Raw genomic sequence first — 20,977 nt, 5'->3', positions numbered from 1 at the left:
GGATATCTGGGATGTAGAGGGGTCAGAGTGCTGGGGGGATATCTGGGGTGTAGAGGGGTCAGAGTGCTGGGGGATATCTGGGGTGTAGAGGGGTCAGAGTGCTGGGGGGATATCTGGGGTGTAGAAGGGTCAGAGTGCTGGGGGGATATCTGGGGTGTAGCGGGGTCAGAGTGCTGGGGGGATATCTGGGGTGTAGTGGGGTCAGAGTGCTGGGGGAATATCTGGGGTGTAGAGGGATCAGAGTGCTGGGGGGATATCTGGGGTGTAGAGGGGTCAGAGTGCTGGGGGATATCTGGGGTGTAGAGAGGTCAGAGTGCTGGGGGGATATCTGGTGTGTAGAGGGGTCAGAGTGCTGGGGGGATATCTGGGATGTAGAGGGGTCAGAGTGCTGGGGGGATATCTGGGATGTAGAGGGGTCAGAGTGCTGGGGGGATATCTGGGGTGTAGAGGGGTCAGAGTGCTGGGGGGATATCTGGATGTAGAGAGGTCAGAGTGCTGGGGGCATATCTGGGGTGTAGAGGGATCAGAGTGCTGGGGGGATATCTGGGGTGTAGAGGGGTCAGAGTGCTGGGGGGATATCTGGGGTGTAGAGGGGTCAGAGTGCTGGGGGGATATCTGGGGTGTAGAGGGGTCAGAGTGTTGGGGGGATATCTGGGGTGTAGAGGGTCAGAGTGCTGGGGGGATATCTGGGATGTAGAGGGATCAGAGTGCTGGGGGGATATCTGGGGTGTAGAGGGGTCAGAGTGCTGGGGGGATATCTGGGGTGTAGAGGGGTCAGAGTGCTGGAGGGATATCTGGGGTGTAGAGGGGTCAGAGTGCTGGGGGGATATCTGGGGTGTAGAGGGGTCAGAGTGCTGGGGGGATATCTGGGATGTAGAGGGGTCAGAGTGCTGGGGGGATATCTGGGGTGTAGAGGGGTCAGAGTGCTGGGGGGATATCTGGGATGTAGAGAGGTCAGAGTGCTGGGGGCATATCTGGGGTGTAGAGGGATCAGAGTGCTGGGGGGATATCTGGGGTGTAGAGGGGTCAGAGTGCTGGGGGGATATCTGGGGTGTAGAGGGGTCAGAGTGCTGGGGGGATATCTGGGATGTAGAGGGGTCAGAGTGCTGGGGGGATATCTGGGGTGTAGATGGATCAGAGTGCTGGGGGATATCTGGGGTGTAGAGGGGTCAGAGTGCTGGGGGGATATCTGGGGGTGTAGAGGGGTCAGAGTGCTGGGGGGATATCTGGGGTGTAGAGGGGTCAGAGTGCTGGGGGATATCTGGGGTGTAGAGGGGTCAGAGTGCTGGGGGGATATCTGGGGTTGTAGAAGGGTCAGAGTGCTGGGGGGATATCTGGGGTGTAGAGGGGTCAGAGTGCTGGGGGGATATCTGGGTGTAGAGGGGTCAGAGTGCTGGGGGATATCTGGGGTGTAGAGGGGTCAGAGTGCTGGGGAGATATCTGGGGTGTAGAGGGGTCAGAGTGCTGGGGGGATATCTGGGGTGTAGAGGGGTCAGAGTGCTGGGGAGATATCTGGGGTGCAGAGGGGTCAGAGTGCTGGGGGGATATCTGGGATGTAGAGGGGTCAGAGTGCTGGGGGGGATATCTGGGATGTAGAGGGATCAGAGTGCTGGGGGGATATCTGGGGTGTAGAGGGGTCAGAGTGCTAGGGGGATATCTGGGGTGTAGAGGGATCAGAGTGCTGGGGGGGATATCTGGGGTGTAGAGGGGTCAGAGGGATGGGGGATATCTGGGATGTAGAGGGGTCAGAGTGCTAGGGGGATATCTGGGGTGTAGAGGGGTCAGAGTGCTGGGGGGGATATCTGGGGTGTAGAGGGGTCAGAGGGATGGGGGATATCTGGGGTGTAGAGGGGTCTGAGTGCTGGGGGATATCTGGGGTGTAGAGGGGTCAGAGTGCTGGGGGGATATCTGGGGTGTAGAGGGGTCAGAGTGCTGGGGGGATATCTGGGGTGTAGAGGGGTCAGAGTGATGGGGGAATATCTGGTGTGTAGAGGGGTCAGAGTGCTGGGGAGATATCTGGGGTGTAGAGGGGTCAGAGTGCTGGGGGGATATCTGGGGTGTAGAGGGGTCAGAGTGCTGGGGGATATCTGGGATGTAGAGGGGTCAGAGTGCTGGGGAGATATCTGGGGTGTAGAGGGGTCAGAGTGCTGGGGGGATATCTGGGGTGTAGAGGGGTCAGAGTGCTGGGGGGATATATAGGGTGTAGAGGGGTCAGAGTGCTGGTGGGATATCTGGGGTGTAGAGGGGTCAGAGTGCTGGGGGGATATCTGGGGTGTAGAGGGGTCAGAGTGCTGGGGGGATATCTGGGGTGTAGAGGGGTCAGAGTGCTGGGGGGATATCTGGGGTGTAGAGGGGTCAGAGTGCTGGGGGAATATCTGGGATGTAGAGGGGTCAGAGTGCTGGGGGGATATCTGGGGTGTAGAGGGGTCAGAGTGCTGGGGGGATATCTGGGGTGTAGAGGGGTCAGAGTGCTGGGGGGGATCTCTGGGGTGTATTGGGGTCAGAGTGCTGGGGGGATATCTGGGATATAGAAGGGTCAGAGTGCTGGGGAGATATCTGGGGTGTAGAGGGGTCAGAGTGCTGGGGGGATATCTGGGGTGTAGAGGGGTCAGAGTGCTGGGGAGATATCTGGGGTGTAGAGGGGTCAGAGTGCTGGGGGGATATCTGGGGTGTAGAGGGGTCAGAGTGCTGGGGGGATATCTGGGATGTAGAGGGGTCAGTGCTGGGGAGATATCTGGGGTGTAGAGGGGTCAGGGTGCTGGGGGGATATCTGGGGTGTAGAGGGGTCAGAGTGCTGGGGGGATATCTGGGGTGTAGAGGGGTCAGAGTGCTGGGGGGATATCTGGGGTGTAGAGGGGTCAGAGTGCTGGGGGGATATCTGGGGTGTAGAGGGGTCAGAGTGCTGGGGGGATATCTGGGGTGTAGAGGGGTCAGAGTGCTGGGGGGATATCTGGGGTGTAGAGGGGTCAGAGTGCTGGGGGGATATCTGGGGTGTAGAGGGGTCAGAGTGCTGGGGGGATATCTGGGGTGTAGAAGGGTCAGAGTGCTGGGGGGATATCTGGGGTGTAGAGGGGTCAGAGTGCTGGGGGGATATCTGGGTGTAGAGGGGTCAGAGTGCTGGGGGGATATCTGGGGTGTAGAGGGGTCAGAGTGCTGGGGAGATATCTGGGGTGTAGAGGGGTCAGAGTGCTGGGGGGATATCTGGGGTGTAGAGGGGTCAGAGTGCTGGGGAGATATCTGGGGTGCAGAGGGGTCAGAGTGCTGGGGGGATATCTGGGATGTAGAGGGGTCAGAGTGCTGGGGGGGATATCTGGGATGTAGAGGGATCAGAGTGCTGGGGGGATATCTGGGGTGTAGAGGGGTCAGAGTGCTAGGGGGATATCTGGGGTGTAGAGGGATCAGAGTGCTGGGGGGAATATCTGGGGTGTAGAGGGGTCAGAGGGATGGGGGATATCTGGGATGTAGAGGGGTCAGAGTGCTAGGGGGATATCTGGGGTGTAGAGGGGTCAGAGTGCTGGGGGGGATATCTGGGGTGTAGAGGGGTCAGAGGGATGGGGGATATCTGGGGTGTAGAGGGGTCTGAGTGCTGGGGGATATCTGGGGTTTAGAGGGGTCAGAGTGCTGGGGGGATATCTGGGGTGTAGAGGGGTCAGAGTGCTGGGGGGATATCTGGGGTGTAGAGGGTCAGAGAGCTGGGGGGATATCTGGGGTGTAGAGGGGTCAGAGTGTTGGGGGGATATCTGGGGTGTAGAGGGGTCAGAGTGATGGGGGAATATCTGGTGTGTAGAGGGGTCAGAGTGCTGGGGAGATATCTGGGGTGTAGAGGGGTCAGAGTGCTGGGGGGATATCTGGGGTGTAGAGGGGTCAGAGTGCTGGGGGGATATCTGGGATGTAGAGGGGTCAGAGTGCTGGGGAGATATCTGGGGTGTAGAGGGGTCAGAGTGCTGGGGGGATATCTGGGGTGTAGAGGGGTCAGAGTGCTGGGGGGATATATAGGGTGTAGAGGGGTCAGAGTGCTGGTGGGATATCTGGGGTGTAGAGGGGTCAGAGTGCTGGGGGGATATCTGGGGTGTAGAGGGGTCAGAGTGCTGGGGGGATATCTGGGGTGTAGAGGGGTCAGAGTGCTGGGGGAATATCTGGGATGTAGAGGGGTCAGAGTGCTGGGGGATATCTGGGGTGTAGAGGGGTCAGAGTGCTGGGGGGATATCTGGGGTGTAGAGGGGTCAGAGTGCTGGGGGGGATCTCTGGGGTGTATTGGGGTCAGAGTGCTGGGGGGATATCTGGGATATAGAAGGGTCAGAGTGCTGGGGAGATATCTGGGGTGTAGAGGGGTCAGAGTGCTGGGGGGATATCTGGGGTGTAGAGGGGTCAGAGTGCTGGGGAGATATCTGGGGTGTAGAGGGGTCAGAGTGCTGGGGGGATATCTGGGGTGTAGAGGGGTCAGAGTGCTGGGGGGATATCTGGGATGTAGAGGGGTCAGTGCTGGGGAGATATCTGGGGTGTAGAGGGGTCAGAGTGCTGGGGGGATATCTGGGGTGTAGAGGGGTCAGAGTGCTGGGGGGATATCTGGGGTGTAGAGGGGTCAGAGTGCTGGGGGGATATCTGGGGTGTAGAGGGGTCAGAGTGCTGGGGGGATATCTGGGGTGTAGAGGGGTCAGAGTGCTGGGGGGATATCTGGGATGCAGAAGGGCAGCCCGGGCTCAAGGATCAGCTGCTTTGGGGAAAGGGCAGTGCCCAGGTGTGCCCTCTCATTAAGACAGCCCTGGGTTTAGGAGTAAATCTCACCCTCCTGTGCCAGGAATGTCAGCTGACATAATCAGAGACGAGAAGTCCCAGCACAATGACAGGTAAGAGGAAACGGTTAACTCCGGAGGTAGTAGTTGAATGCTGTCAGTAGGATCGGAGTTGGGCCCCTAGGCTCTGGTTTCTGTAAAGTTTATGAAGCGAGGGGCCCCGGGACGCCGTCGTTAGAATGTACTGCTTGCCCAGGCCTGCTTCCCTGGTCCTTATAGAGCAGCTGCCTAGCGGTGTCCTCCAGGGGGCCCCGCAGATCATCAGCGATATCAGCGCCGCACACTATGGGAAGTCACGGAGGGCGACCGTTCCATCAGAACGCGGGAGAGCGTCACACATGATAAGATTTATCTTCTCTGTAACCTCAGGATATTGGAGGACTCAATACTGAACCAGCGACTGCAACACCACGCCGGTCTCACATAGGAGCTCAATACTGAACCAGCGACTGCAACACCACGCCGGTCTTACATAAGAGCTCAATACTGAACCAGCGACTGCAACACCACGCCGGTCTTACATAAGAGCTCAATACTGAACCAGCGACTGCAACACCACGCCGGTCTTACATAAGAGCTCAATACTGAACCAGCGACCGCAACACCACGCCGGTCCTACATAGGAGTTCAATGGAATGTTTTATTTACCACTCAAAAAGTAAAGAAATAAAATATTAAAATGTAATTTGTATCATTTGCTGCAACAGAATGATTTACTATTAGGCTGTGAATAGCCGGTATTATTTGATCCAGGGGCGGACTGACCATTGAGGCACCCGGGCACTGCCCGAGGGCCCCATGCCACTAGGGGGCCCCATCAGGGTTGCCAGGCTTAGTAAAACCAGGGACATCTGTCCCTGATATGTCCGAAAACCGACATGCTTTTGATGTGAAAATCCTGAGCGTGGTGGCCATCTGTAAGCCCGGGGGCCCCATAATCTTCTATTGCCCGGGGGCCCCATGAGTTGTCAGTCCGCCCCTGATTTGATCTCTGGTATTCATTTCTTCCTACAACAAGCACAGCTGAGTGATTCAGAGGAGCAACTCACGGCTCACCCCGTCCCACACTGGAAGAAGGATCTCTAATGTATCAGTTTAACTTCAGCTAAATCCTTATGGGGAAATGCTAGTAGCCTGGCCACCATGATGACTCTTCTGCCTTCTTCTCAGTGGTCCCTAGGCACCCCCACATACCAGAAAGTGGTCCCTAGGCACCCTCACATACATACTCAGGAAGTGGTCCCTAGGCACCCTCACATACATACTCAGGAAGTGGTCCCTAGGCACCCTCATGTACCAGGAAGTGGTCTCTCTAGGCACCCTCATGTACCAGGAAGTGGTCTCTAGGCACCCTCACATACATACTCAGGAAGTGGTCCCTAGGCACCCTCACATACCAGGAGGTGGTCCCTAGGCACCCTCACATACCAGGAAGTGGTCTCTAGGCACACTCACATACCAGGAAGTGGTCCCTAGGAACCCTCACATACCTGGAAGTGGTCTCTAGGCACCCTCACATACCAGGAAGTGGTCCCTAGGCACCCTCACATGCCAGGAAGTGGTCCCTAGGCACCCTCACATGCCAGGAAGTGGTCCCTAGGCACCCTCACGTACCAGGAAGTGGTCCCTAGGCACCCTCACGTACCAGGAAGTGGTCCCTAGGCACCCTCACGTACCAGGAAGTGGTCCCTAGGCACCCTCACATACCAGGAAGTGGTCCCTAGGAACCCTCACATACCAGGAAGTGGTCCCTAGGCACCCTCACATACCAGGAAGTGGTCTCTAGGAACCCCCACATACCAGGAAGTGGTCTCTAGGCACACTCACATACCAGGAAGTGGTCCCTAGGAACCCCCACATACCAGGAAGTGGTTTCTAGGCACACTCACATACCAGGAAGTGGTCCCTAGGAACCCCCACATACCAGGAAGTGGTCTCTAGGCACACTCACATACCAGGAAGTGGTCCCTAGGCACCCTCACATGCCAGGAAGTGGTCCCTAGGCACCCTCACGTACCAGGAAGTGGTCTCTAGGCACCCTCACATACCAGGAAGTGGTCCCTAGGAACCCTCACATACCAGGAAGTGGCCCCTAGGCACCCTCACGTACCAGGAAGTGGTCCCTAGGCACCCTCACATACCAGGAAGTGGTCCCTAGGCATCCTCACATACCAGGAAGTGGCCCCTAGGCACCCTCACGTACCAGGAAGTGGTCCCTAGGCACCCTCACATACCAGGAAGTGGTCCCTAGGCACCCTCACATACCAGGAAGTGGTCCCTAGGCATCCTCACATACCAGGAAGTGGTCCCTAGGAACTAGGGTTGCCACTTCATCCCTTTAAACCTGAACACAGAGTAATTACACAGGTTCTGGTGCTAATTTAATGTCTATAAGGCACCAAGTGAGTTTAACTAGCATATTAATCAGCCAGAGAACCTGTGTAATATGTGTTCGGTTTTAAAGGGATGAGGTGGCAATCCTACTATAGGGTGACCAGACATCCCCAGTTTCAGGGGACAGTCCCCTGATTGAGGACACTGTCCCCGGACCAAGTCTGTCCCTGGTTTTGTCCCCAGATTGGATTTAATAGGGGACAGGGGCAATTTCAAAGACAGTCAGTGCAGAATTAAAATAACATTTTTTTTAATTACACCCCCCGCTCCACCGTGCCTACTAGCATAGGGGGGGTTGTATTTTTTCCATTATCTGTGCCCCTTTCTGATGATCATGTGCTGGTCGGAGCGGAGGGAATATTTCTTCAGTTTGGGGGGCACATGCCCATTCAGCACCGCTCACATGTTCTTCTGCCTTGGTTCAAGTCCTGGCCAACCACCTGCCTGCTTATCTCCTTGTCTTCCCTGGAAGAGTGATCTTCCTCCACTTCCCGCCCAGTAGTAGCCGGGGCCCGGAGAGTAAAACTTGACAGGCTGTGAGGCGGCGGGGGCAATGGGCAGAGAGTCACTGATTGTTGCCATTACTAGAAAAAAAAATGTCCCTGGATTTCATTTTAAAAATCTGGTCACCTTACCATAGGCACCCTCACATACCAGGAAGTGGTCTCTAGGCACACTCTAGGGTTGCCACTTCATCCCTTTAAACCCGAACACATAGTAACTACACAGGTTCTGGGGCTAATTTAATGTCAATAAGGCACCAAGTGAGTTTAATTAGCACCTTAATCAGCCAGAGAACCTGTGTAATTAATATGTGTTCGGTTTTAAAGGGATGAGGTGGCAACCCTAGCACCCTCACATACCAGGAAGCAGGGCTTTTTTTCAGGGGGAACTTGGGGGAACTCAGTTCCATCACCTTTGGCTCAGACCCTTTGGTGCCTGCTCACCACAATCACTTGTAAACACAGAAGTTGGGTTTCTGTGTTTACAAATGACAGCTCTGCACTCTGTGTTTAACCCCCCTGAACCCTGCACTCTGTATGTAATGCAATCCTGTTATTTAATGCCCCTTCAAGACCCTTCTACTGTTTGTGAAATCTGAACGGTGTCGTGGTTGAGTTCCTGCACCTATTTTCTGAGAAAAAAAGCTCTGCCAGGAAGTGGTCCCTAGGCTAGGGTGACCACATTTCTAAACTACCATTCAGGGACGCCCCCCCTTCCCAAAAATCAGTCTGTGCTGTAACGAATCACAGAACAGTGATTGGACACAAGAGGCGGGATTTATGATTTCTCCAATCACAAGCAGGGCGCGGGATTGTGCTCCTCAAGGCATTCCCGGCCAGGACAAGTACTGTCAGTGAGTAAAGCAGTGATGTGACGGCCTTTTTTGGGGGCATCAGATTGGCCCGGGCGGTGGCTGTGTCAGTTTCATTCAGGGACACTGTATTGTCCTGTTATAAAGGGGGCGGGACAGACCTGCAAAATGCGGGACTGTCCCGGGCAATCCGGGACACGTGGTCACCCTACCCTAGGCACCCTCACGTACCAGGAAGTGGTCTCTAGGCACCCTCACATATCAGGAAGTGGTCTCTAGGCACCCTCACGTACCAGGAAGTAGTCTCTAGGCACCCTCACATACCAGGAAGTGGTCTCTAGGCACCCTCACGTACCAGGAAGTGGTCTCTAGGCACCCTCACGTACCAGGAAGTGGTCCCTAGGCACCCTCACATACCAGGAAGTGGTCCCTAGGCACCCTCACATACCAGGAAGTGGTCTCTAGGCACCCTCACATACCAGGAAGTGGTCCCTAGGCACCCTCACATACCAGGAAGTGGTCCCTAGGCACCCTCACATACCAGGAAGTGGTCCCTAGGCACCCTCACATACCAGGAAGTGGTCCCTAGGCACCCTCACATACCAGGAAGTGGTCCCTAGGCACCCTCACATACCAGGAAGTGGTCTCTAGGCACCCTCACATACCAGGAAGTGGTCTCTAGGCACCCTCACATACCAGGAACTGGTCCCGGGGTTTCTGTACACTTCTAGTGTTCCCTATCACATGGCAAATCTTTATTTTTTGAGATCAGGTCCACTTTACATTTTTGTAGAATCTGCAAAAAAATTGGAACATGCTGACCCCCCCCCCCCCCCCCCCCCCAACTATATGAGCTCCCCAATAAAGAGACCCAACAAACTAACGTTGATAGTGAATGCTCTGAGTGCTTCTCTTATTGGATGAATGGCGCATTGTGCGATCTAATAAAGTGTGACGGACACGTTCCTCTGTCTCCTGTCGCCGGGAGAAAGAAATATCTAAACCCATAAATTCTGTCATTTTTACGCATTCTTGATTTGATGAGCCCCCCCCTCCCCCGACCGCCACAGTGATTTACAGCCCACCATGCGCTCTGCACTACACAGGTAACCTCAGGATTCCACCTGACTCCACAGGAATGTCACTCCAACCAATCTGTTGGGTTTATCAACGCTGACATCTGAAAAGCTACAGTGCCTTGAAAAAGTATTCATACCCCTTGAAATTTCCCACATTTTGTCATGTTACAACCAAAAACGTAAATTTATTTTATTGGGATTTTATGTGATGGACCAACACAAAGTGGCACATAAATGTGAAGTGGAAGGAAAAATTAATATGTGAAAAGTGTGGGGGGTACATTTGTATGGCGCCCCCCGGAGTCAATACTTTGTAGAACCCCCTTTCTCTGCAATTACAGCTGCAAGTCATTTTGGGGGTGTCTCTACCAGCTTTGCACATCTAGAGAGGGACATTTCTGCCCATTCTTCTTTGTAAAATATCACAAGTTCTGTCAGATTGGATGGAGAGCGTCTGTGATCAGCAATTTTCAAGTCTTGCCACAGATTCTCAATGGCCTAGATTCAGGTAGATTTGTGCCCTCTTACAGAGGCGCAGCGTATCGTTTTAACGCTACGCCTCCGTAAATCACGTGCGCTACGCTTCATTCATGAAGCAGTAGCGCCGTAATTTGCACGGGCGCTCCATAAAAATGGCCGGGGTAAGCGTGCGTAATTTAAATGATCCCGTAGGGGGCGTGGATCATTTAAATTAGGCGCGTTCCCACGCCTAACGTAGTGCGCATGCTCCGTCGGGAAACTTTCCCGACGTGCATTGCGGGAAATGACGTCACAAGGACGTCATTTGCTTTAACGTGAACGTAAATGGCGTCCAGCGCCATTCACGATTCATTTACGCAAACGACGTAATTTTCAAACATCGCGACGCGGGAACGACGGGTATACTTAGCATTGGCTGCCCCTGCTAATAGCAGGAGCAGCCTTACGCGGAACCCGACGTACGCAAACGACGTAAAATGCGTACGCAGGGAGCGCGCGTAGGGTTGTGAATCGGCGTGAGTATGCAATTTGCATACTCTACGCTGACCACTACGGGAACGCCACCTAGCGGCCATCGTAAGAATGCAGCCTACGATACGACGGCATAAGAGCCTTATGCCAGTCATATCTTAGGCTGCTGTCGGCGTAACGACCTTTCTGAATCAGGAGCAGTCGATATGCCGGCGCAAATAAGCAATTGCGCTGCGTAACTATGGATACGCAGACGCAATTGCTTACTGAATCCACCCCAATATGATTTAGGTCTGGACTGTGACTGGGCCATTCTAACACATGAATATGCTTTGATCTAAACCATTCCATTGTAGCTCTGGCTGTATGTTGAGGGTCGTTGTCCTGCTGGAAGGTGAACCTCCCCCCCAGTCTCAAGTCTTTTGTAGACTCCAAAGCCCTGTACACACGATCGGATATCTGATGGATTTTTTCGTCGGATACCTGATGAAGCTGACTTTCATCAGTCTTGCCTACACACCATCAGTCAAAAATCCGATCGTGCCAAAGCGCGGTGACGTACAATACTACGACGAGCCGAAAAAAATTATGTTCAATGCTTCTGAGCATGCGTCGACTTGATTCTGAGCATGCGTGGATTTTTGTCCGATGGAGTTCCGCACAGACGATCAGATTTTTCTATCGTTTTTTATCCATAAGAAAAATGTAAAACATGTTCTATTGTTTTTTTTTCACCGATTGAAAAAAAAAAACAATGGGGCCCACACACGATCCAGTCCATCGGTCGGTTTTCAGCAGACAAACTGATCGTGTGTACGAGGCTTAACAGGTTTTCTTCTAAGATTGTTCTGTATTTGGCTCCATCATCTTCCCATCAACTCTGACCAGCTTCCCCGTCCCTACTGAAGAAAAGTATCCCCACCACATGATGCTCCCACCACCATGTTTCACGGTGGGGATGGTGTGTTCAGGGTGATGTGCAGTGTTAGTTTTCACCTTCTTCCACATGTTTTCTGTGTCCCCTCCCCCACATGGCTTCTCACAAACTGCAATCAGGACTTCTTATGTCTTTCTTTCATAATAGTTGTCCTGTGGACAGATTCTCCCCCCTGAGCTGTGGATCTCTGCAGCTCCTCCAGAGTTACCATTGAACTCTTGGCTGCTTCTCTGATGAATGCTCTCCTTGCCCGGCCCGGTCAGTTTAGGTGATCGGCCATATCTTGGTAGGTTTGCAGTTGTTCCATACTCTTTCCATTTTCGGATGATGGATTGAACGGAGCTCCGTGAGATGTTCAAAGCTTGGGAGATTTTTTTATAACCTAACCCTGCTTTATACTTCTCCACAACTTTATCCCTGACCTGTCTGGTGTGTTCCTTGGCCTTCATGATGCTGTTTGTTCACTAAGGCCCCGTACAGACGAGCGGACTGTCCGATGAAAAACGGTCCGCCGGACACACCATCAAACCGAAATCCCTGCGGACAGACAGCGCGGTGACGTGGCGGTGACGTTGACGCCGCCACATCTGCAAACCAGGAAGTAAAATACTTCCACGCATGCGTCGAATCCATTCGACGCATGCGGGAGATTTCTGCCCGCTGGTTAGGTGTACTAACCAGCGGACATGTCGGACGGACGGGTTTCCAGCCGACAAGTTTTAAAGCATGCTTTAAAACTTTTGTCTGCTGGAAACCTGTCTGCTAGGCTGTACACACGGTCGGATCTGTCCGCTGAAACTGGTCTGCGGACCAGTTTCAGCAGACATGTTCGGTCGTGTGAACGAGGCCTAAGGTTCTCTAACAAACCTCTGAGGGCTTCACAGAACAGCTGTATATATATACTGGCCTAGATTCAGGTAGATTTGCGCCCTCTTACGGAGGCGCAGCGTACCGTTTTTACGCTACGCCTCCGTAAATTACGTGCGCTATGCTTCATTCACGAAGCAGTAGCTCCGTAATTTGCGCGGGCGCTCCGTAAAAATGGCCAGCGTAAGCACGCGTAATTTAAATGATCCCGTAGGGGGCGTGGATCATTTAAATTAGGCGCGTTCCCAAGCCGAACGTAGTGCGCATGCTCCTTCTGGAAACTTTCCCGACGTGCATTGCGGTAAATGACGTCGCAAGGACGTCATTTGCTTCAACGTGGACGTAAATGGCGTCCAGCGCCATTCACGATTCACTTACGCAAACGACGTCATTTTTAAAAATCGTGACGCGGGAACCACGGGTATACTTAGCATTGACTGCCCCTGCTAATAGCATGGGCAGCCTTACGCAGAACCCGACGAACGCAAACAACGTAAAATGCATACGCAGGGCGCGCGTACGGTTGTGAATCGGCGTTAGTATGCAATTTGCATACTATACGCTGACCACTACGGGAATGCCACCTAGCGGCCATCGTAAGAATGCAGCCTGCGATACGACGGCATAAGAGCCTTATGCCAGTCATATCTTAGGCTGCAGTCGGCGTATCGAGCTTTCTGAATACAGAAAAGTCGATACGCCGGCGCAACTAAGCAATTGCGCTGCGTATCTATGGATACGCAGACGCAATTGCTTACTGAATCCACCCCACTGAGATTAAATTACACACAGGTGGACTCTATTTAATAATTAGGTGACTTCTGAAGGCAATTGGTTCCACTAGATTTTAGTTAGGGGTATCACAGAAAAGGGGTGAATACAAATGCACACCACACTGTTCACATATTTATTTGTAAAAAAAATTGAAAACCATTTATCATTTTTCTTCCACTTCACAATTATGTGCCACTTTGTGTTGGTCCATCACATAAAATCCCAATAAAATACATTTACGTTTTTGACTGTAACATGAGAAAATGTGCAAAATTATTTGTTTTAATTTTTTTTAAGTATAAGTTACTAAGCTTCGATATTTATCCACAGAGGAGCAAATTAAAGGTGAACACAACAACATAATGACACACTGCCTGCGGCCAAGTCATCATTGCCGTCACTCAGTTATTACCCCTCCCCCCGGCCCCCTGAGGAAGCTCCGTAGGACCTCTATTATACCAATCACACACATTACATAGGGCAGCATAATTCATAAATACAGCTTAGTGGTGGAGGATATAAAAAATTCAAAGCGAGAAATCGTTAAAACTGAATACGGAAAATGTTTGAAGCTAATTATACACAAATTCTAAAGATTTACGATGCGGTATTCCCCGCAATGCGTTTTTCAATTGGAAACAATAAAAAAAAAGAAACAAATGCATGTCAATGGCCCGGATTCACGTAGAATGGCGTATCTTTGTGCGGGCGTAACGTATCCTATTTATGTTACGCCTCCGCAACTTTTACAGGCAAGTGCCGTATTCTCAAACGAAAGTTGCGGCGGCGTAGCGTAAATAGGCCGGCGTAAGCCCGCCTAATTCAAATGTGGTAGATGTGGGCGTGTGTTATGTAAATTTTATACGACCCCACGTAAATGACGCTTATTACGAACGGCGCATGCGCTGTCCGTGAAAGTATCCCAGTGTGTATGCTCCAAATTAACCCGCAAGAAGCCAATGCTTTCGACGTGAACGTAAATGACGCCCAGCCCTATTCGCGAATGACTTACGCAAACAACGTAAAATCTGAGGTGTGAAGGTGCAGGAATTGGGGTGATGTGAGGTGTGAAGGTCCAGGAATTGGGGTGATCTGAGGTGAAGGTCCAGGAATTGGGGTGATGTGAGGTGTGAAGGTCCAGGAATTGGGGTGATGTGAGGTGAAGGTCCAGGAATTGGGGTGATGTGAGGTGTGAAGGTCCAGGAATTGGGGTGATGTGAGGTGAAGGTCCAGGAATTGGGGTGATGTAAGGTGTGACGGTCCAGGAATTGGGGTGATGTGAGGGGTGAAGGTCCAGGAATTGGGGTGATGTGAGGTGTGACAGTGCAGGAATTGGGGTGATCTGAGGTGAAGGTCCAGGAATTGGGGTGATGTGAGGTGTGAGGGTGCAGGAATTGGGGTGATCTGAGGTGAAGGTCCAGGAATTGGAGTGATGTGAGGTGTGAGGGTGCAGGAATTGGGGTGATCTGAGGTGAAGGTCCAGGAATTGGGGTGATCTGAGGTGTGAAGGTGCAGGAATTGGGGTGATGTGAGGTGTGAAGGTCCAGGAATTGGGGTGATCTGAGGTGAAGGTCCAGGAATTGGGGTGATGTGAGGTGTGAAGGTCCAGGAATTGGGGTGATGTGAGGTGAAGGTCCAGGAATTGGGGTGATGTGAGGTGTGAAGGTCCAGGAATTGGGGTGATCTGAGGTGAAGGTCCAGGAATTGGGGTGATGTGAGGTGTGAAGGTCCAGGAATTGGGGTGATCTGAGGTGAAGGTCCAGGAATTGGGGTGATGTGAGGTGTGAAGGTCCAGGAATTGGGGTGATGTGAGGGGTGAAGGTCCAGGAATTGGGGTGATGTGAGGTGTGAAGGTCCAGGAATTGGGGTGATGTGAGGTGTGAAGGTCCAGGAATTGGGGTGATGTGAGGTGTGGCGGTCCAGGAATTGGGGTGATGTGAGGGGTGAAGGTCCAGGAATTGGGGTGATGTGAGGTGTGACAGTGCAGGAATTGGAGTGATCTGAGGTGAAGGTCCAGGAATTGGGGTGATGTGAGGTGTGAGGGTGCAGGAATTGGGGTGATCTGAGGTGTGAAGGTGCAGGAATTGGGGTGATGTGAGGTGTGAAGGTCCAGGAATTGGGGTGATCTGAGGTGAAGGTCCAGGAATTGGGGTGATGTGAGGTGTGTAGGTCCAGGAATTGGGGTGATGTGAGGTGAAGGTCCAGGAATTGGGGTGATGTGAGGTGTGACGGTCCAGGAATTGGGGTGATGTGAGGGGTGAAGGTCCAGGAATTGGGGTGATGTGAGGTGTGACAGTGCAGGAATTGGGGTGATCTGAGGTGAAGGTCCAGGAATTGGGGTGATGTGAGGTGTGAGGGTGCAGGAATTGGGGTGATCTGAGGTGAAGGTCCAGGAATTGGGGTGATCTGAGGTGTGAAGGTGCAGGAATTGGGGTGATGTGAGGTGTGAAGGTCCAGGAATTGGGGTGATCTGAGGTGAAGGTCCAGGAATTGGGGTGATGTGAGGTGTGAAGGTCCAGGAATTGGGGTGATGTGAGGTGAAGGTCCAGGAATTGGGGTGATGTGAGGTGTGAAGGTCCAGGAGTTGGGGTGATCTGAGGTGAAGGTCCAGGAATTATGGTGATGTGAGGTGAAGGTCCAGGAATTGGGGTGATGTGAGGGGTGAAGGTCCAGGAATTGGGGTGATGTGAGGTGTGACAGTGCAGGAATTGGGGTGATCTGAGGTGAAGGTCCAGGAATTGGGGTGATGTGAGGTGTGAGGGTGCAGGAATTGGGGTGATCTGAGGTGAAGGTCCAGGAATTGGAGTGATGTGAGGTGTGAGGGTGCAGGAATTGGGGTGATCTGAGGTGAAGGTCCAGGAATTGGGGTGATCTGAGGTGTGAAGGTGCAGGAATTGGGGTGATGTGAGGTGTGAAGGTCCAGGAATTGGGGTGATCTGAGGTGAAGGTCCAGGAATTGGGGTGATGTGAGGTGTGAAGGTCCAGGAATTGGGGTGATGTGAGGTGAAGGTCCAGGAATTGGGGTGATGTGAGGTGTGAAGGTCCAGGAATTGGGGTGATCTGAGGTGAAGGTCCAGGAATTGGGGTGATGTGAGGTGTGAAGGTCCAGGAATTGGGGTGATCTGAGGTGAAGGTCCAGGAATTGGGGTGATGTGAGGTGTGAAGGTCCAGGAATTGGGGTGATGTGAGGGGTGAAGGTCCAGGAATTGGGGTGATGTGAGGGGTGAAGGTCCAGGAATTGGGGTGATGTGAGGTGTGAAGGTCCAGGAATTGGGGTGATGTGAGGTGTGACGGTCCAGGAATTGGGGTGATGTGAGGGGTGAAGGTCCAGGAATTGGGGTGATGTGAGGTGTGACAGTGCAGGAATTGGAGTGATCTGAGGTGAAGGTCCAGGAATTGGGGTGATGTGAGGTGTGAAGGTCCAGGAATTGGGGTGATCTGAGGTGTGAAGGTGCAGGAATTGGGGTGATGTGAGGTGTGAAGGTCCAGGAATTGGGGTGACCTGAGGTGAAGGTCCAGGAATTGGGGTGATGTGAGGTGTGAAGGTCCAGGAATTGGGGTGATGTGAGGTGAAGGTCCAGGAATTGGGGTGATGTGAGGTGTGACGGTCCAGGAATTGGGGTGATGTGAGGGGTGAAGGTCCAGGAATTGGGGTGATGTGAGGTGTGACAGTGCAGGAATTGGGGTGATCTGAGGTGAAGGTCCAGGAATTGGGGTGATGTGAGGTGTGAGGGTGCAGGAATTGGGGTGATCTGAGGTGAAGGTCCAGGAATTGGGGTGATCTGAGGTGTGAAGGTGCAGGAATTGGGGTGATGTGAGGTGTGAAGGTCCAGGAATTGGGGTGATCTGAGGTGAAGGTCCAGGAATTGGGGTGATGTGAGGTGTGAAGGTCCAGGAATTGGGGTGATGTGAGGTGAAGGTCCAGGAATTGGGGTGATGTGAGGTGTGAAGGTCCAGGAGTTGGGGTGATCTGAGGTGAAGGTCCAGGAATTATGGTGATGTGAGGTGAAGGTCCAGGAATTGGGGTGATGTGAGGTGTGAAGGTCCAGGAATTGGGGTGATCTGAGGTGAAGGTCCAGGAATTGGGGTGATGTGAGGTGTGAAGGTCCAGGAATTGGGGTGATGTGAGGTGAAGGTCCAGGAATTGGGGTGATGTGAGGTGTGAAGGTCCAGGAATTGGGGTGATGTGAGGTGAAGGTCCAGGAATTGGGGTGATGTGAGGTGTGACGGTCCAGGAATTGGGGTGATGTGAGGGGTGAAGGTCCAGGAATTGGGGTGATGTGAGGTGTGACAGTGCAGGAATTGGGGTGATCTGAGGTGAAGGTCCAGGAATTGGGGTGATGTGAGGTGTGAGGGTGCAGGAATTGGGGTGATCTGAGGTGAAGGTCCAGGAATTGGAGTGATGTGAGGTGTGAGGGTGCAGGAATTGGGGTGATCTGAGGTGAAGGTCCAGGAATTGGGGTGATGTGAGGTGTGAAGGTGCAGGAATTGGGGTGATGTGAGGTGTGACGGTCCAGGAATTGGGGTGATCTGAGGTGTGAAGGTCCAGGAATTGGGGTGATCTGAGGTGTGATGGTGCAGGAATTGGGGTGATCTGAGGTGTGAGGGTGCAGGAATTGGGGTGATCTGGGGGGTGAAGGTCCAGGAATTGGGGTGATCTGAGGTGAAGGTCCAGGAATTGGGGTGATGTGAGGTGTGAAGGTCCAGGAATTGGGGTGATCTGAGGTGTGAAGGTCCAGGTATTGGAGTGATGTGAGGTGTGAAGGTCCAGGAATTGTGGTGATCTGAGATGTGAAGGTCCAGGAATTGGGGTGATGTGAGGTGTGGAGGTCCAGGAATTGGGGGGATCTGAGGTGTGACGGTCCAGGAATTGGGGTGATCTGAGGTATGAAAGTCCAGGAATTGGGGTGATGTGAGGTGTGAAGGAATTGGGGTGATCTGAGGTGTGAAGGTCCAGGAATTGGGGTGATCTGGGAGGTGAAGGTCCAGGAATTGGGGTGATCTGAGGTGTGAAGGTCCAGGAATTGGGGTGATCTGAGGTGTGAAGGTCCAGGAATTGGGGTGATCTGGGAGGTGAAGGTCCAGGAATTGGGGTGATGTGAGATATGAAGGTCCAGGAATTGGGGTGATCTGAGGTGAAGGTGCAGGAATTGGGGTGATCTGAGGTGAAGGTCCAGGAATTGGGGTGATTTGTAACAATTCCAATGGCAGACATTTCTCTGGAGAGTACTATGAGCTCCTCCATCCCTCCCCCATAGACGCTCGTACAATGGACACATCACATACCAGATGTCTCGGGGACTCGGTGACCAATTCTCCTTCTCCTCTATAATAGGATGCAGTGAAATCCAGTGGCAGGAGATCTCTGAAAATGAAAGCAGATATTATTATATGAGAGAGTGGGTAACCGCTCAAAGAGAACCAGGTAATCTGATTCCTGTGGTCCGAGCCAAGGGTGCAGGCAGTGCAATCAAAATGCAGGTTAGGATGAAGGAAAAAAGGTGGGACAGCCGCACTCCAAAAAAACTCCTCCTTTAATTAAAAATCACAAAATACATGCCACAGCAAAAAACAGCACAACAAAAGAAAAGCTGACGTTTCGCACTATGCCTTAGTGCTTCTTCATGAAGAAGCACTAAGGCATAGTGCGAAACGTCAGCTTTTCTTTTGTTGTGCTGTTTTTTGCTGTGGCATGTATTTTGTGATTTTTAATTAAAGGAGGAGTTTTTTTGGAGTGCGGCTGTCCCACCTTTTTTCCTTCATCCTAACCCAGATATTATTATATATGATGAGCACACGTAGATCTGGCCAATATAAAGGCAATCAGCGGACAATAGACTGGTCACTGGTATTGCCTGTGCTGATCATTTCCTATTTACTCCTCCCACCCCTTGTTCTCTGAATGGAGGAGGCCATCTTGGTAGAGGCGCTGCCTCCTCATGTCAGATGATCTCCCATGATGTGATGACCGGTGATCTGATGAACAGACGAGGGTAATGATGGAGAACCAGCAGGGGAGGTGTAGGAAGCCCATATCCATAGAATGAGTGAGGAAGAAGCAGGGAGATCCTACCACTGCAGGTCCTCAGGTACCCCTTCCACTCCAGGACTAGCAGTGCCTTAGATCTCATACTGCGGATATACAGCTTGAGGCCTACACAACAGGAGTGCCTAGGCACACCGACATACCAGGAAGCATACTTCTATGTTTCAGGACAACACATCATACACTCTTCTGAATATATACTGTACATATGTATACTACATCATGGGCCCCCAGAGTCCCCCTCCCCCTTACATTAGGGTCTCCAGAGTTCCCCCCCCCCACATCAGGGCCATTAAAGTCCCCCCTTCACATCAGCATTTCCATAGTTCCCCCATACATTAGGTCCCCCCAAGTCTCACCCTTACATCGAGGTCCTCACAGTTGCCCTTCCCCTTACATCAGGGTTTCCAGAGACTCCCCTTACATCAGCATCTCCCCCTTACATTAGGGCCCCCTATGTCCCCCCCCCCCTATATCAGTGTCCCCTGAGTTTGCTTTACATCAGGGTCCCCAGATTCCCCATTACATTATGCCCCCCAAAACCCCCCTTACATCAGCAATCATCTCCAAAGTCCCCCCCATTTGCATTAGGATCCTCAGCGTTCCCTCACCCCCTTACATCAGGGTCTCCAGGGTTTCCCTGCTTTATATCAGGGTCCCAAGCATTCTACTCCCGCTTACACCAGGGTCCCCAGAGTCTCCCCTAATATCAGCATCTCTATAGTTCCCCCCTACATTATTGCCCCCCAAGTGTCCCCCCTTACATCAGGGTCCTCACAGTTGCCTTACCCCTTGCATCAGGGTCCCAAGAGACTCCCCTAACATTAGCATCTCCAGAGTCTCCCCCTTACATTAGAGCCCCCTAAGTCTCCCCCCCCCTTATATCAAGGTTCCCAGAGTTCTCCCTTTACATCAGGGTCCCCAGAGTCTCCTCACATATATCAGCATCTCCAGAGTACTCTGCCACATAAGGGCCCCCCAGAGTCTCCCCTTACATCAGGATCCCCAGAATTCCCCACCCTTACATCAGCATCTCCAGAGTTTCGCTCCTTGCATCAGGGTCCCCAGAGTCATATATCAGCATCTCCGGAGTACCATACCCCACACATCAGGGCCCCCCTGAGTCCCCCCTTACATGAGGGCCCCCAGAGTTCCCTTGCCCTTACATCAGGGTCTCCAGAGCCCCCCTCCCCCCTTATATCAGGGTCCCCAGAGTCCCCTCCCCCATAGGCGTGCGCACAGGGTGTGCCAGGTGTGCCCAGGCACACCCTAATCACCCTGTGTAGCATAGATTCACCCTTCCACCCACACTGCTGCTGGCTTCCCTCCTCTCCCGGGGGCTGATGCTGCAGGATGTTTTAGAAATAATGGGGGGGGGGGGAGGGGCCAGTAAATATGTAATTTACTGACCCCTTCCCTTTCTGAATGAACACAGTGAGCGATCGGTAGTGTGTGTGTGTGTTTGAGCTTTGGGGTGCACACCCTAATGCAATAGGCTGTGCACACCTATGCCCTCCTCATTACATCAAATTCATCAGAGCCCCCTTCTTACATAGTGATCCCCAGAATCTACCTACATGAGGGTGCCTAGAGCCCCCCATCTTCTCTGAAAAATCCACGAAATCTACAGTCTAATCACGTAAAATGTATCTAAACCTAAAAATAAAAATGTTTTAATTTTTCAGAGATTTTTCCTTAATTTTCTCCTGGTGATCTTTCCAGTGACGCACTTCCTGTCCTTGGGTGACAACGCTCACTCACTGCACTGTATCTCTGGAGGAGCGGTCAGGGCCGATCCTAGGTAGGGTGTACGGGGTGCTC

At 52.5% G+C, this 20,977-nt stretch overlaps 1 protein-coding gene across 1 annotated transcript in view; it reads right to left on the bottom strand.

Moving 5' to 3' along the window:
* Positions 1-20,977, bottom strand: part of ADAM33 (ADAM metallopeptidase domain 33) — a 75,814-nt gene that overhangs the window by 39,531 nt on the left and 15,306 nt on the right. The window contains exon 4 of the mRNA XM_040335581.1: positions 18,397-18,475. Coding sequence (XP_040191515.1) covers positions 18,397-18,475 — 79 coding nt within the window. The remainder of the gene's footprint in view (positions 1-18,396; positions 18,476-20,977) is intronic.

The sequence above is a fragment of the Rana temporaria genome, chromosome 1 (genome assembly GCF_905171775.1).
Source record: "Rana temporaria chromosome 1, aRanTem1.1, whole genome shotgun sequence".
NCBI lineage: Eukaryota > Metazoa > Chordata > Amphibia > Anura > Ranidae > Rana > Rana temporaria.
This window is presented reverse-complemented; position numbering and strand designations above follow the sequence as displayed.